Below are 14,978 nucleotides of genomic sequence, written 5' to 3'. Positions count from 1 at the left end.
TAGTCAGTGAGTAAAAAGTTGATACTCGTTTCTCTTTTCTCAGATCTGCGATTTTGGTGCCTCTCGCTTCCACAACCACACAACGCACATGTCCTTGGTTGGAACTTTCCCGTGGATGGCTCCAGAAGTTATCCAGAGTCTCCCTGTGTCTGAAACTTGTGACACATATTCCTATGGTGTGGTGAGTTCATTTCTTATTTTTTGTTGCTAAAGGACATGCAAAAAGCAAACAACTTGCAGAAGCGGGGTATGACAATTTAACCCAGTTTTAAAACAATGGTGCTGTTTCTGGTGGAACGCCCAGAGCAGTGGCAGCAGAGAGAATATTTTCTAATTACTAGAAAGTTTACTTTGATCATTTTTATGCATCTGAGTTATTTTGTCCTGTGTTGAGAAGAAGCCAGTGCCATCGCAAGAAGCAAATTTAGATGGAACCTAAAACAGTGTTGGGCCTGATGCCCTCCTGTGGAGAGTGCCTTCCTGGGTGGACATATGTCTGTAGAATATCTCTGCAAGTCAGTGGATACAATGTGGAACAGAACTTCGTTGTCATGTGTTGCTCAGAAACCACCAATGGATCTGCCAAATGAGTTAATTAACAGGAAATGTCAACCGTTAAACTGATTAGTGAATTTCTGGAGAATACAGAAGAAAATGTGCTTATCATCTAGCACATAGCCTTGCCCATGTCTGCTGCAATGGCTGTCTGAAGCATGAATCTAAGGTCTCACATAAGAATACCAGCAGAGCAACATAGTTACAAGAACAGAATAATGTGCCGGTGGGTCGGGAGGTGGGATGCTCAAGGAAGAGAGACCACAGGAATGAAGTGAAGGAGCAGAAGCTGCTAGAGGAGTTTTGAGATGGATCATTCTTGAGGAATAAGTTGTATCTGAATTAGCAGAGAGAAGGAAGTGGGGGCAATGGGGGAGAAGAGGCAGGGAGGGGAGAGTGGACAGGGAGTTTCCTTGGTGGACGAAGGAATTTGTTGCCCTTTTTTGAGGATAAGTTTTTTATCCCTAAAAATGCTGTATTTCCTTTAAAAAGTCCAAAATAGTGTTTGGAACCCCCTGTCTTCGCCTCTCATCTCCTGATCATATTGCCTCTCTATTTTATAACTTCTTAAAAGGAGACTTTCATAATAATGGGGAAAAAGCAGTCTTAACTGTAGACCAAATCAACATGCCTCTTCTTCCTGAACTTCTGTGTTTTCAACTGAAGGTGACAGCTGATAGCACAGGAGACCAACACTGTCAAACCCATTCCTTTTTCTTTAGAGTTCATCAGTCTCTAGGTAATTAATGCTAGCCTCAGTAGGTTCTGGGCTGATTTCAGTTAGCTAGCTTTTTCTAAATCATTACTACATCTTATGTATACCAAATTAATATAATAGCAATTTTGTTGGCTATTGAAAAAAATCATTTCATGAATGAAATATATGTTTTCGATGAAAGGCTAGAATTGTAAAAGTTGGAAGACAGTAGTAGCATCAGGTTAAATACTTAATTTTCCTTAATTCTTTGTGCTTCTAAGAATGAAGGCTATAACCTATTTTAGACAGTGATAAAATAATTCTTATCAAAAGAAAGAGAAAAAACCAAAAGTTCCTGAAGAAATATATTCTAAAGCTGGTCCCGTATGTCACAAGTTACTACGTTCTAACCATTCTACAAATCATCTGCTGGGGAGTCTGAAAATGGGGAAATTTGTTGCGATTTAAGACTGTTTGTGAGATTATTTCCTCTTAATGAAGTTATGTTCCTCTTTTTTTTTTTTTTTTTGCGGTATGCGGGCCTCTCACTGTTGTGGCCTCTCTCGTTGCGGAGCACAGGATCCAGACGTGCAGGCTCAGCGGCCATGGCTCACGGGCCCAGCCGCTCCGCGGCATGTGGGATCTTCCCAGACCGGGGCACGAACCCGTGTCCTCTGCATCGGCAGGTGGACTCTCAACCACTGCGCCACCAGGGAAGCCCTATGTTCCTCATTTTTAAGCAAAAATCTATTTATTGTGTCAGGCACTGTGCTAGACACCAACTTAGGGCAATTTACATTTTACTTTGCCTGCTCCTTGGGACCAGTGTCTCATTTTATCCTGTGGAAACAGGAGCCAGCAAACTTTTTCTATAAAGGCCAGACAGTAAATATTTTAGACTACGAGGGCCACTTACAATCTCTGTTGCATATTCTTTTGTTTTTTACAACTCTTTAAAACCGGTAAAACCACTCTGCCATCTGTAGCAGACTGACATTTGAGACCCCTGTGGAACCCTCTTATTCAAGATAGGAAGACAAGCCACATGGCTGAAGAACGGTTCCTAGTATTTTGATAAGGAACCACAATTCTCACTCTTTCCCATTGCATGTTAGTTTTAAAACAGGGGCTACTCTTTTGCTATCTTAAAGAGAGGGGTTTACTCGGAATGCTGGTTATTCTTACCCCATAGCTGCATCAGCAGAATTCCATTCAGAAAAGTGCACATGTGCTCATTTAATTATAAATGACAAATCAGGATTTTATTTAATTCTGACCCCTTCCCATAGTACTGTCAATTAACACCATTAGTGAAAGAAAAAGTACAAGGCATGCTTTACTGAGCCTTTTTGTTTAAACAATCAGTTTTTTTTTTTTTAATGAAAATAGCGTTACATGTCCCTAAAAGAGCAGTAGAGGACAGTTATTAAGGTAGGGGCCATGTTAGCTGTAGAAGTTTATAGTGCATAAACCTTGAAAATTATATCTATCTATAGGAGAGCAATGCGGGCATTTAGAATTTTTGATGTCCTTTCAAAACAGGTGAGTAACCAGAACTCCTTTGTCAGTAGGTGCATCTGTTTGCAGAAAACATACCAGGGTTCATTAAAAAGCCTGTTCCATTAATTGAGCTCCCACCCACAGAGCAGTCACATGCAGATGAATAAGAACATAAAAAACAGTTGTCCCTTTTTTGAAACCCATCCCCCAAACCCCAATATATGTTTGCTTTTTATTTTTCTTTCTCAGACCTGCTGTAAGAATTTAGCCCTTCATAGTCTCAAAGTCCCTAGCCCTCCCCAGTTTAATTAACCTCTGTTTCTTCTTAACACATGAGGAGACGAGCCAGCCTTGTATAGCCCTGAAATAAACGTGCTGGTGAAATGCCAGAAATGGATCTTGTGATCCTTGCTTCTGCGCTGGTATTCGCTAGGCAGGCAATTGTTTCTGTTTTATAAGGCAGTAGGTTTTTTCTACCCCCTTCTGGTGACTTCTCTTGAAGGACTAAACCAGGAGTGTTTAGGATATTATCCACGAAAAAGAAAAGACTTCAGGAGAGCCAAAATCATTGAAGAATTAGCCTTCTGAGAACTCAAGACCTAGCCACTCTTTAAAAACAAAGCTCTCCTGAGGACAATGCAGAAAGGATTACCTTCTCAGAAGCTTCTCAGCCAAAACCAGCTTTGAAAATAGAGTAGCTTAAGAGCGAGCATCACTGCCTCACTTGTCTCTGAGCCCTGTTCCAGAACCAGCCCGGCTCAGGTAATGGCTTTCCATTGTTTGTAAAAGAAAAGGCAGGAAAAGTACACAGCCTTGTCCAAGTTTCTCTTCTGTAAACTGAAAATAGAAATTTCCCTTGTGAACCCAGTTTAAACATGGGGATGTCTCAATATAAAATGAGTTGGAAAATAAGGTGAAAGATCACAAAAACGTTTGGCCTGCATTTTCCATAACTGATATTTTCAGTCACAGTTTAATATACTTTTTGACCTCTAAGTGACTTCCTCCACAAAGTTACATTTTTTGTGCCACATGTCATTTCGTTCAGTAGAAAAAGCTGTTGTCCTATCTCATACCACCTACTTTTTTGATACATTTCTGAATGGTGAATAAATAATAGGAAATCTTGAGATGTGCTGATCCTGGAATTAAACTAAAGACCTCATTTGGGCTTCAGGACCCCATGGTTAAGGACACCATCCCCGCCATCCTTGCCAGTTTCACATCCATCAAGTGGCTCCCTCAGCTGTGGTAGCTCTTTAGAGACACAGAGAGGGAGTAGAATGAAACTATCTTATTTTTTCCAGGATTAGAACCCTCGGAGAAATATAACTCGGGTCTTATTAGATTTTTGGACACTTTCCAGCTGAATATTTTGGGATAAAGAATGACATAAATCTTTTTCTGGTGTCACTCCCCAGGCTCTTGGTTCTGCATCTTACCCCACAAAACCCAGGCCGCCTTTGTGCACATGTGTGCGCATGTGCAGTGTATTGTGCAGGCAGGCCAGACTCCAGAAGGAGGGGTGCAAGGCTGCTTATCCAGACGTTTTGGGGTCCAGGGCATTAGATTTATTTGAGGCAGTCATCCTTCCCATTCTCCTTAGGAATGCCAAATCCGTTCACTTACTTGCCCTTCATAAGCCTTCCCCTCCCCAATCCCACCACCGGGAGGGTGGTAATTGCAACAAACTGAGGGGCTTCATTTCCTGCTCAGCCCTCTTGCTGCCTCTGTCCCCCACCCCAGCCCCGTGCCGCCCTGTGTCAGGTTACCACACACCTGTTCTAGTTCTCACCCTTTCTTTACTTTCAGTGTTTGCTGGAATCATCCCCTTCTGGGATGCCCCTTACCTTTTCCTAAGCACTTCTGTGACTCGAATAGAATTATTCAGTAGCTCTTCTAAAGAAGTACCTGACACACTTGATTAAAAGCCCGAAGAGGTTTCAGTGAATTTCTTTTCCTCCTGCTTGAGCAGCGTCTGCCAGTTTCCCTGATTTTGCTGCTAATTATCTTCGTATTAGCCAGAATTCATTTAACATGTTATGGCTCCAGTAAGACCGAGAGCGCTGGCTGAGGAAATCGTGCATATTGGATTCCCTTGAATAGTGTATATATCCTCAATCTACATTCTTATTTAGAAATGGGTTTTTGTTTTTAGAACAACAGAAGTGTAAATCAGAGGTGCTGAATTCGCTTCTGCCATGGCTCCATACCGAAAGTAGGGCCCGCTGCATTCTCTCTTATACTGTAGCTCTTCCCTCTCTACAATTACATGTGGTCAAGACCTTGACCTTCAGGGGTGAGACAGCAAATTCATATTCTAGCTCTGCTACCTGGTAACTCAGTGCCTTTGGGCAAGTTTATTCAACTTCCTTAAACCTTAGTTTCCTCATCTATACAATGAGAATGATACCTCTCTGATGGGATTGAGATTAATCATGATAACATACCAAAAGGGTTTAACAGAGTAACTGGAACATAATCACTCAATAAATGATAGTGGTTGTTATTATTACGATTATCGTTGAAAAAATTATAATTGTTTTTGCACTTCACAAAAGTATTGATAGATTCAAATCTTAATACTCATGTGTATAAATAGAGAAAGAAACTGAATGTAAAAATCTCCATTACTCAGAGTTTAAAGAGAATACCAAATCATTGGCTGTTTTCAGCATTTCCAGCATCAGTGTGCTTCAGTACAAATTTATTAATCCTGCTAATCTCAAGGATTGCAGAGAGATAACACAAACATAAATTTGCACACGCATGAACACACACGCATACACAGCCTATATATATGTATATATATAAGACGCTTATTACATTTTAGAATATATTTTAATAAATTATGTGGTAGGTGGAGGAACATGAATCCCTTAGACTGACTCATTTTGAGAGAGATTTCTCCAAAGCACAAAATCTAAATGTTACAGTTTGGCGAGTACCTACCATTGTGGAGGAAGTGGTTTAGCCAGTGATTTGGATTTGGCCCTCGATTTTTTTTTTTTATGAGACCATTATCGAACCTTTGCAAATATGGTTGAATTCCCAGTTATTATCTTATAGAGCAGTTTATCAGAGATTGAAGGTGCAAAAGAGTTTTGACCAACAAAATATAAAATCTAGTTTGTGGTGATACATGAGAATGCTGTTAATTTACAAGATACAGTTAAATCACGGAGGCCCACTAGTTTCATAAACTTTTAAGCCTGGCTCTAGATATTCTAATTCCTAAACCAGATTTTTTGTTTTTAATATAAAAAAAGAACAGCAACAACAACAGCTAAAAAATATATATATATATAAAATATATGGAAGAAGTCCTCTGCATGGATATATACATTTTGCCCAAGTTTCTACAGATGGAGTTGGTTGTGCCTGGTAACTGGATACAGTTAAATGTTAAAGTTTCAGTAATATACCAAAAATATGAAGTACAAGAATAAAAATTCCATTTTCTTTTTGTTCCAGGTTCTCTGGGAGATGCTAACAAGGGAGGCCCCCTTTAAAGGTCTGGAAGGATTACAAGTAGCTTGGCTTGTAGTGGAAAAAAACGAGGTAAGTCTGCGATTCTCCATTCAGGTACATAGATCAGAAAACAGTATTGGGGTTTTGCAAAAGACTTTTTCATCTTCTTCAAATTGAAAGTAAGTTCACGCTTATGGAAAGATTAGCAGTAGGAGCTAACACAAAGGGTCAAAGTGATGTTATTCCTCATGAATGGACCCTTTACATCTAATTGTTGCAGCTTCACGTCGTGATGCTGTAGATCAAAAATTGTACAAGTACTGTACTAGTTTCTCAGTCTCAATTGTAAAACCTAGGGGTTTGTTCTTAGTGATGAAAGAAGCCATTGCGTCCAAGGTAGGGGAACAGTTTTAACTCCATCTCCTGCGTTTAGGACATCTTTTTTACTGTCCGGGAGTTGGTATATCTGTAAGAGACCTTCAGCTACTTCAACTTACCTCTCCCAGCAGGAGTCACTATAGTACAAGAAACTGTCGCTTAGATGAGAATTTCAAAAATAAAAGAAGAAAAAATAGTTTCAAAAAAGGGAAAAATTACAGTTTTGCCACCTACGTTGAACACTACATTGAAGATGAGCTCCTCACTGGAATTGGCGAGGCAGTGGCATAACTGTTCCCTTCTTCATGCAGAGCCTTTCCATTTCAAAAGAACTTCAGTGGCGTAAACACCGTTTGTGCTGTGTCCCCAGCCTCGCTTTTCTTCTTCCCACAAATTGAGGCTTTCCGTTAGTTGGACCCATGAGCCAACATCAGAGAACATGGTACATTCATATCAAAGACAGCAAATACATTTTGAAAGGTTTAAAATTGTGACTGAAACGCACAGCCATGGAAATTCTCAGCATAAGGATGAAGCATCCATTATCAAGGTATTATGAGAAGTTAGATCAAGTAATGGAAGCACGCAGTTGTCTTTGCAACGCTGTAAAACAACTTTATTTCACAAAACTTCTTCATTTCCACATCTTATCTGTGCCCTTCACAAAAGGGAAGGGTGCAGGCTTAGGGTAAAATAATTTGCAAAACGGTGAATATGTAGCAATATTCCCTTTTTAACGCTTTAAAAGAATTAGATTGATCCGCTCCCCATGTGAGTGCAGGAGCAAACTAGATCAATCAAAAAGCTGCTATTGACTGAGAGAAACCAAGTTTCCATATTTTAGATCACATAATTCATGGTTACCTTATTAATTTGTCCTTCTGAGCCATTGAGAATGGATGAAATGTTCATGATAGCTGAACTTGATGGGAGAGAGCTGCCAATTTAAGAAAAATAAAAAGATGTTATATTCAAGAATGTGTCTTACTCATTGTTTCACAGAGGCTGTTCTGTTTTAATTAAATGGGATGGTTATTCCTGGTGTGCTATTAAATCAGACCTCACACACAGGGTAACTGATTATCTCATGGTATGAGAACCCACTTGATTCTGTTCAGTTTCTTTTGCCAGTGAGATGATTAGACGTGTAGTTCTGGGTCGACAAATAGAGTGAAGAAGATTATTGACCTTCTGTTGACTTTGGAGCAGAACACTCAATGTCATTTTTTCCCTCTGTATCGTTTCAAGATAAACTAGGAGGAAATTTTTTTTTAAAGCTGACTGGACCCTCCAAATATGTATAAGACAGAGTAATTAATATTTTTAATATTTCATTTAAAGGAGGACAGAAAAGGTGTGAATCTAAAGCACTTTAAAAACAAAGAGAAAAATGAATTTAGAAGCTGCCTTTGAGTAGCTGACTTGAGGGTTGAGAGTCCCCCATAAATTACCTTCAGAATCTCCTCAGCAGGCTACATGAGGAGGCCATCGCCCCCTTTCTCCCCAGGAATCCCCTAAAGTAGAGTGTCCGTGGTGTGATCTCATGATCAGCTAATAACAGATGGAGACTCTTCAAATGCCTCGCATACTATATTTATTAAATGAAATAGTCATTTGAAAGAAACCCACATGGTGAAGTAATTTTTCTCAACTTTCTAACGAACCTAATGAAAATTGGGTATTACAAGGGTATTTGTTTGTCTGTTCTCATTCTGCATATTTATTTCATTTAGCAGAATATGGAAATTAAGTTCAAATGTAGTTTCCATTGTCATCATTCAAGAAAATGTCTTCATTCTACCTCATAAATGGAGGCACTTATTACCAAAACAAATTCTGTTGAGGTAGCATTAAAATAATTCCCAAGGATTTATTTTATTTTACAATAAAATTGAGACTTTGACTTAAATACCATTTGTAAAAATCCCTTCAACTTCCAGTTATTTTATTTTAGTTATTTTTACTCTGGAATACCTTGCGCTATTGAGTTGAAAAGAGAAAGCTATAGTTTTTTTTAAGAGGCCTCATTGAAATAAAGGATGACATGTTTAAACTTTCAGAGAGACATTTTAAATGTGAGCTAGTCACACTAGAATGCTAGTCATCCTAGACTCATAGGAAGCTGCAAAAATATTACAAAGAATTCTGTGTGCCCTTCACCCTGCTTCCCCCACTGGTGAGACATAGGCATGGTATAGTATGAAAACCAGAAAACTGACACTGATACATTACTGTTAACCAGACTCTAGACCTTATTTGGTTTCACCATTTAGGATTGCTTTTTGCATCTATAGGAAGATCGATACTTTCTAAAAATTATATCTGAAGACCTTTAATTCCAAACCCTTAATAATGAAATAAGGTCTTCAAACAATCATTTTTCCTATTATTAAATCCTATTGAAACTAGAATCCATAAAGCACTGTTAAACTTTACAAAGCAAACAGTGAACTCATAGAAAGCATGAAATTAAGAGGGTATTACTAATAAATTTTAAAAACCTTACAGATGTGTCTATCTGCCTTTGTAATTTCCATAAAACTCAATTAGTAGTCATTCAGAGTGTTCTGGCATTATAATTCCTATCTTTATAAATGCTTAAATGTGTTTTATTCTAAGTAGCAAAATTACTATTCTTTGTTAACAGAAATCGTCAAAAACTTAATCCATTGTTCTTGACTACACTTTTAAAAAAGATAATGAACTTGACTTAAAAAATAATTATTGCATCTTATGTTGAAAATGGTGCAAAAAAGAATATGATCTTCTTAAAAATATCATGCCTAATTTAGTGATTAGGAAATATTTTAATTTTAAATTTGAAACTGTTTTATTTTAAAATATTTAAGTTTTAAGTAGTGTTGCAAACCTGGTGCTAATATCTGGTTATTTCAGGATGTTTTAATGAGTTAGGAATGCCCACAGTTACGTAATCAGGACTTAAATATTTTAGATTCTCTTTTAAAATACTTTTTAGTGTACCAAAATAATCCGTTACATGAAGTGTCTGAGTCTAGATTTAACTGATCTTTGACCATCTCAGATAATTTAAAATAATTATGTCTCCTTTTATAATGTCTTACATGTGGTATCTAAAAAGTTTGCCAGTAAGAAAAGATCAACATCCATATTCAGCCAGTTCACATTTCAGTTCTTGGGAAAATGTTGTGCTAAAGTTATGTTGAAAATGTTACCTTTTATGAAAACTTATTTTTCATTACACATGGAGTACATTCAGTCACATAATTGCAGTCACTGTTTTTACTAGTTGCCATCCCCAACCATCTTACTTTTTTTTTTAAGTAAACGCATGATTTTCCTTTTGACCTTCAACAAAAGGTTTCCAGTTTGCATTACAGTAAAATAATAGTACCATTTACTACATCTTGCTCTATTCTATGAAATCACAAGACCAGAAGTTGAAAAATGCTTAGTGTAGCCTCTAAGTTGGAGAGTTGTTTTTTTTTTTACTTTGCTTTAAAGTTTTATTTATTTTGGTTTATTTTTATTTTAATTCCAAATATAGATTGTCTGTTTTCTTGCCAAGGCAACTGTTTTTCTAGTTTTATACGTAGCCTCCCCCAAATCCAACTAAATTGTTTTCAGTTTTTTATTTGCAAAACTTCTTGGCAAAAAATACTGTAAAATAAATCTTCTTAGTACAGAGGTTCTCAGCTCTATCACATCCAATGCTCTCTTTATAACAACTATGTTAATGCTTCGTCTTCTTCCCTGAAATGAAATTCAGAGGTAGTACAACATTGTATCTTAAGCCAACATGTTGCTCTAAATGTAATATAAGGAAGAAGTAAATATGTATTGCAATGGATAAATGCTCAGGCATAAAAACAGTAGAGGTGATGATGGAAGTTTTAGACGCTTCCACCTATGGATAAATAGAATTCAACAGCTACAAATGCAGAGTAGAAATGGGTTGTATTAATGATTCCAGTACCATGAGCAACACTGTTGTAGGCAAAATTTTCCCCAAATCTTGGTAAGGTTATGAATAATGCAAAAATCAATCTGCCCTTGATTTATTTTATTTAGTAGTTGCATTCATAGAATGTTCAGTGTATTTTTAAAATATCTTCAAAAATACTCTATTTATAAATCAGATTCTAAGGCTCAGAAAATTATAAGCCTCATTGTTTTCTTGTTTTACTCACATGAATGCACCCGGGGCATTTGAAGTTTGGTGGAATGCAGGAGAATTTTTAATTAGGGCTTTACTATGTATCGAAAGATGGCCAGCATTCTTGACCTGCTCCAGGTGCAACCCTCCAGACTTTAAAACAAAAATGTCTCTGTAGGGCTTCCCTGGTGGCGCAGTGGTTGAGAGTCCGCCTGCCGATGCAGGGGACACGGGTTCGTGCCCCGGTCCGGGAAGATCCCACATGCCGCGGAGCAGCTAAGCCCGTGAGCCACGGCTGCTGAGCCTGCGCGTCCGGAGCCTGTGCTCCGCAACGGGACAAAAAAACAAACAAACAAAAATGTCTCTGTAGATCTGTATACTGCCCCTGGGGGCATTACATGTCCTATGAGAACCACTGCTGTACAATGTTAGAACAAGACTAATCCTCACATTATAATCTTTGTTCTATCGAGTCCTTACAGTTTATGCATTTGACCAAAACTAAGCCATAAGGAGTCATCCATTCAGAATGTCTCATTTGCTGCTGAGAGAATGCACACTTCTTTAAAATTATCTCTGTGCTCAAGATGTTTTCAGAAGTTGTACACCTATTGCCAAAGCTGAACTGTTTTCCTAGTTACCTGGCCTGTTTGCATATCTCATAGTTGCCTATAAAACTACAGTGATAGATGTGTGGTTTAGATTTAGTGTTTAAGTTAGTATTTAAGTATTCCAACTTGCCCCTCTCGTACTGGTTTCTTTTAGACTTGATTCTATATTTTGTTGCACTTGTTGTGCTGAACCCTATTTCTTCATCCATTGTGGTTCCTCTTTGGAGGAAAACGGTAACGTGTCTTTAGAGATTAGATGCTATGAACCTAAATGTAAATTCTCGCCAGTCACATATTAATCAATGCAAGTTTTAAATTTTATGTCTTGTTTATGCTACTAAATTAACTCTTTTATACCTTTCAATTAGAATTTCCTTCCTTTAATGAGAAAATCCTTGTGTTTTGTTTTGATTGATTTTTTCTTTCCCTGTTACAGAGATTAACCATTCCAAGCAGTTGCCCCAGGAGTTTTGCTGAACTGTTACATCAGTGTTGGGAAGCTGATGCCAAGGTACACACACACACATGCACACACACACACATATATATTGTTGTTGTTGTTCTGAAATTTCACTTGTTTGTTTGGCCTTGACTTTTTAAAACTTGGGGTAATAAAATTCATTACAAAGCAAAGCTGGGTTGCTGTTCTTCCGAGCCCCAGATTGACTGTGAAGGCTTTCTGTTGACATCTACTTGTCTTGATACCTAGAAATCATTACTGGGTCTTTCTTACAGCACTCTGGCATTCTTGAGTCAATAAAAAAGAATTTTGTTACCTTGTTTTTAATCTTTAATAGTAACTGTTGCACCTTCATGTTATACAGATGCTAGCACACAGTGCTTATTGTAAGCCAGGAACTGTTCCAAGCACTTTATGTATGTTAACTCATTTATTCCTCAGAATATCTCTGTGAACTAGGTAGTGTTATTATCCTCATTTTACACATGAACACAGGTTAATTAGTGAGCTCAAGACCACACAGCTAGTAAGTGGTGGAGCTGGAGGATGAAGCCAAACCAGCTGACATAAGTCCCTGTGCTTAACCACTACACCATATTGCCTTTCTAGCCAAACACCAGGCAAAGGTAGCACTTCTAGAGAATCTTGATACACACTCCCTGTGGAGTTTCAGTGATGTTTTTTAAGCTATCACAATAGAGTTGGAGAAATTCCAAAAATTAAGGCTTTCATGTGGTTATCCCATTCGAGCATGAATGGCTCATTTCCTTTCCCCGCAAAGATCTGTTTAAAAGACTCTTACAGGGCTTCCCTGGTGGCGCAGTGGTTGAGAGTCCACCTGCCGATGCAGGGGACATGGGTTCGTGCCCCGGTCCGGGAAGATCCCACGTGCTGCGGAGCGGCTGGGCCCGTGAGCCGTGGCCGCTGAGCCTGCGCGTCCGGAGCCTGTGCTCCGCAACGGGAGAGGCCACAACAGTGAGAAGCCCGCGTACCGCAAAAAAAAAAAAAAAAGACTCTTACATACATACAGAAATGTTTATAGGTAAAATGATAGGTGAGTCTCGGATTTGCTTCAAAATAAAAGTGAAGAGAAATGGATGATGGTATAGATTAAATACCGTCATCCATGATAATTTTTGAAGTGATAGGTATATAGAGGGTCATTATATTGTTCTCTGTACTTTCTCATATGTTTGGAATTTTCCATAATAAAAGGATAAAAATTAAAAAGATCCTCACAGATTAAATATTGGAATAAGAGAGATACACTCAAGGAACTTCCCCGGTAGTCCCTTGGGTAAGACACTGCGTGCCCAATGCAGGGTGCCGGGGTTTGATCCCTGGTCGGGGAACTAGATCCCGCATGTGTGCTGCAACTGAGTCCGCATGCCACAACTAAGGATCCTATGTGCTGCAATGAAGATCCCTCGTGCCGCGACCAAGACCCGGTGTAGCCAAAAATAAATAAATAAATAGTTAAAAAATAATAATAATAGGGGGCTTCCCTGGTGGTGCAGTGGTTAAGAATCCGCCTGCAAATGCAGGGGACACAGGTTCAAGCCCTGGTCCAGGAAGATCCCACATGCTGCGGAGCAACTAAGCCCTTGCGCCACAACTACTGAGGCTGCACTCTACAGCCTGTGAGCCACAACTACTGAGCCCACGTGCCACAACTACTGAAACCCGTGTGCCTAGAGCCCATGCTCTGCAATGAGAGAAGCCGCAATGAGAATCCCACGCACCGCAACGAAGCATAGCCCCCGCTCACTGCATCTAGCGAAAACCCGCGTGCAGCAACAAAGACCCAACGCAGCCAAAAAATAATTAATTAATTAAAATAATAATAATAAAAGAGATACTCTCAAGAAAGGAACTAAAATTTTATAGTTCAAATTTGTCCGGTTTTTCATGGAAATAGGTGTATTACAAACTGACCTTTTAAATAGAGATCTAAAAATAAAGATTTAAGAATGGAATTTCTCCCTTAATTTAAATGCAGTTCCTGTATGACCCCCAAGAAGAATGAATGATGATAACATGTACAGCAGTTCCTCGGTATGGGGTGGGGGGTGGGGGGGATAGTTGGTTCCAGGACCCCAGAGGAATCCACGGATGCTCAAGTCCCATGTATCAAACGGCATAGTTGAGTCAGGAACCCCCCGACCATCCTCGGGTTCAATAGCCTGTTCGAACTTGGGTTGATTGAATTCACCAATACGGAAACGTGCGTTTTGTCTAGTGGGAGTAACTCGTAACACTTGGTGAGTATGGGGATTGTGTTAGTATCAGGCAGAATTCATGTTGAATCATGAGTAGTGGTTTTCAGCACACTGTTCCACACCACAAGCGAGAACAGCTGAACACCAAGCACAGTAGTGCGGCCAGTAGCACAGCAAGGGACATGGACCGGAGAGGCCCCTCTGCCCCACGTGCTCCCTGTTGGCTGGGATGAGCGGTGCTTTGTCTTGGAAGAGTTTGTTGCTCTCCCCAGCCTTGTGCGTTTCACCTTTGGCCTGGTGAACCAGCAGCCTCCATCTGCTTTCACTCCCGTTCATCAAACTACCCTCACCCTTTTTTAAAGAGTCCTACATTTACTTAGTATTGTTTTTTATTAAGGAATTTAACAGTTTTTAAACTGTTAGTATTTTTATTTAGGTTTATTATTGTTTCATTAGTTTTTTTATGACAAAGTTGATAGGTTTTGAATGGTCTGTCCTGCCCCTGTGTAGGCCTTATTTTAGTGTGTGATTTTTTAGAATATGGGGATTTTTAAGCATTAAGAGAAATGCCTGCACTTTGCAACTAATCCAGTGGAAACTATAAGTGGCTATTTGCAAGCTTTCTGTAGAACATTTATTTTATACTATTAAAATACTACCATTTTCATACTCTACCACTTATATGTCCGTTGTGGCCCAGTTGGTAATTTTTGTAGTATTTTTCTCTCTGATGCTCAAGTAGAAATGTCACCTGAAGTTATGTGTGCTGAATTAGATGAATGCAACTAGATCTCTGTAATTTTAATTATATTTCAGTATGCAAAGCAGGTTTTGAGTTTCTTAATCAGAAACTCTGTACTATGTTAATTAAAATTCTAAGAATATACATTTATGGTGTATTAATTAAATGATAGTGTAAACACCTACACAACAAGGACATTAGGTCCAGAGT

The 14,978-nt window shown here is 38.8% G+C and overlaps 1 protein-coding gene across 3 annotated transcripts in view; it reads left to right on the top strand.

Moving 5' to 3' along the window:
• The window catches only part of MAP3K20 (mitogen-activated protein kinase kinase kinase 20), a 172,273-nt gene that overhangs the window by 94,610 nt on the left and 62,685 nt on the right, over positions 1–14,978 (top strand). For all 3 annotated transcript variants that reach the window (XM_082657753.1, XM_082657752.1, XM_082657751.1), the window contains 3 exons: positions 44–181; positions 6,227–6,313; positions 11,784–11,858. In XM_082657753.1, the coding sequence (XP_082513879.1) occupies positions 44–181; positions 6,227–6,313; positions 11,784–11,858 (300 nt within the window). The remainder of the gene's footprint in view (positions 1–43; positions 182–6,226; positions 6,314–11,783; positions 11,859–14,978) is intronic.

Source organism: Grampus griseus (assembly GCF_964374135.1).
Source record: "Grampus griseus genome assembly, chromosome: 7".
Lineage (NCBI taxonomy): Eukaryota > Metazoa > Chordata > Mammalia > Artiodactyla > Delphinidae > Grampus > Grampus griseus.
The sequence above is the reverse complement of the archived record's forward strand: the minus strand, read 5'-3'. Positions and strand labels throughout refer to the sequence as shown.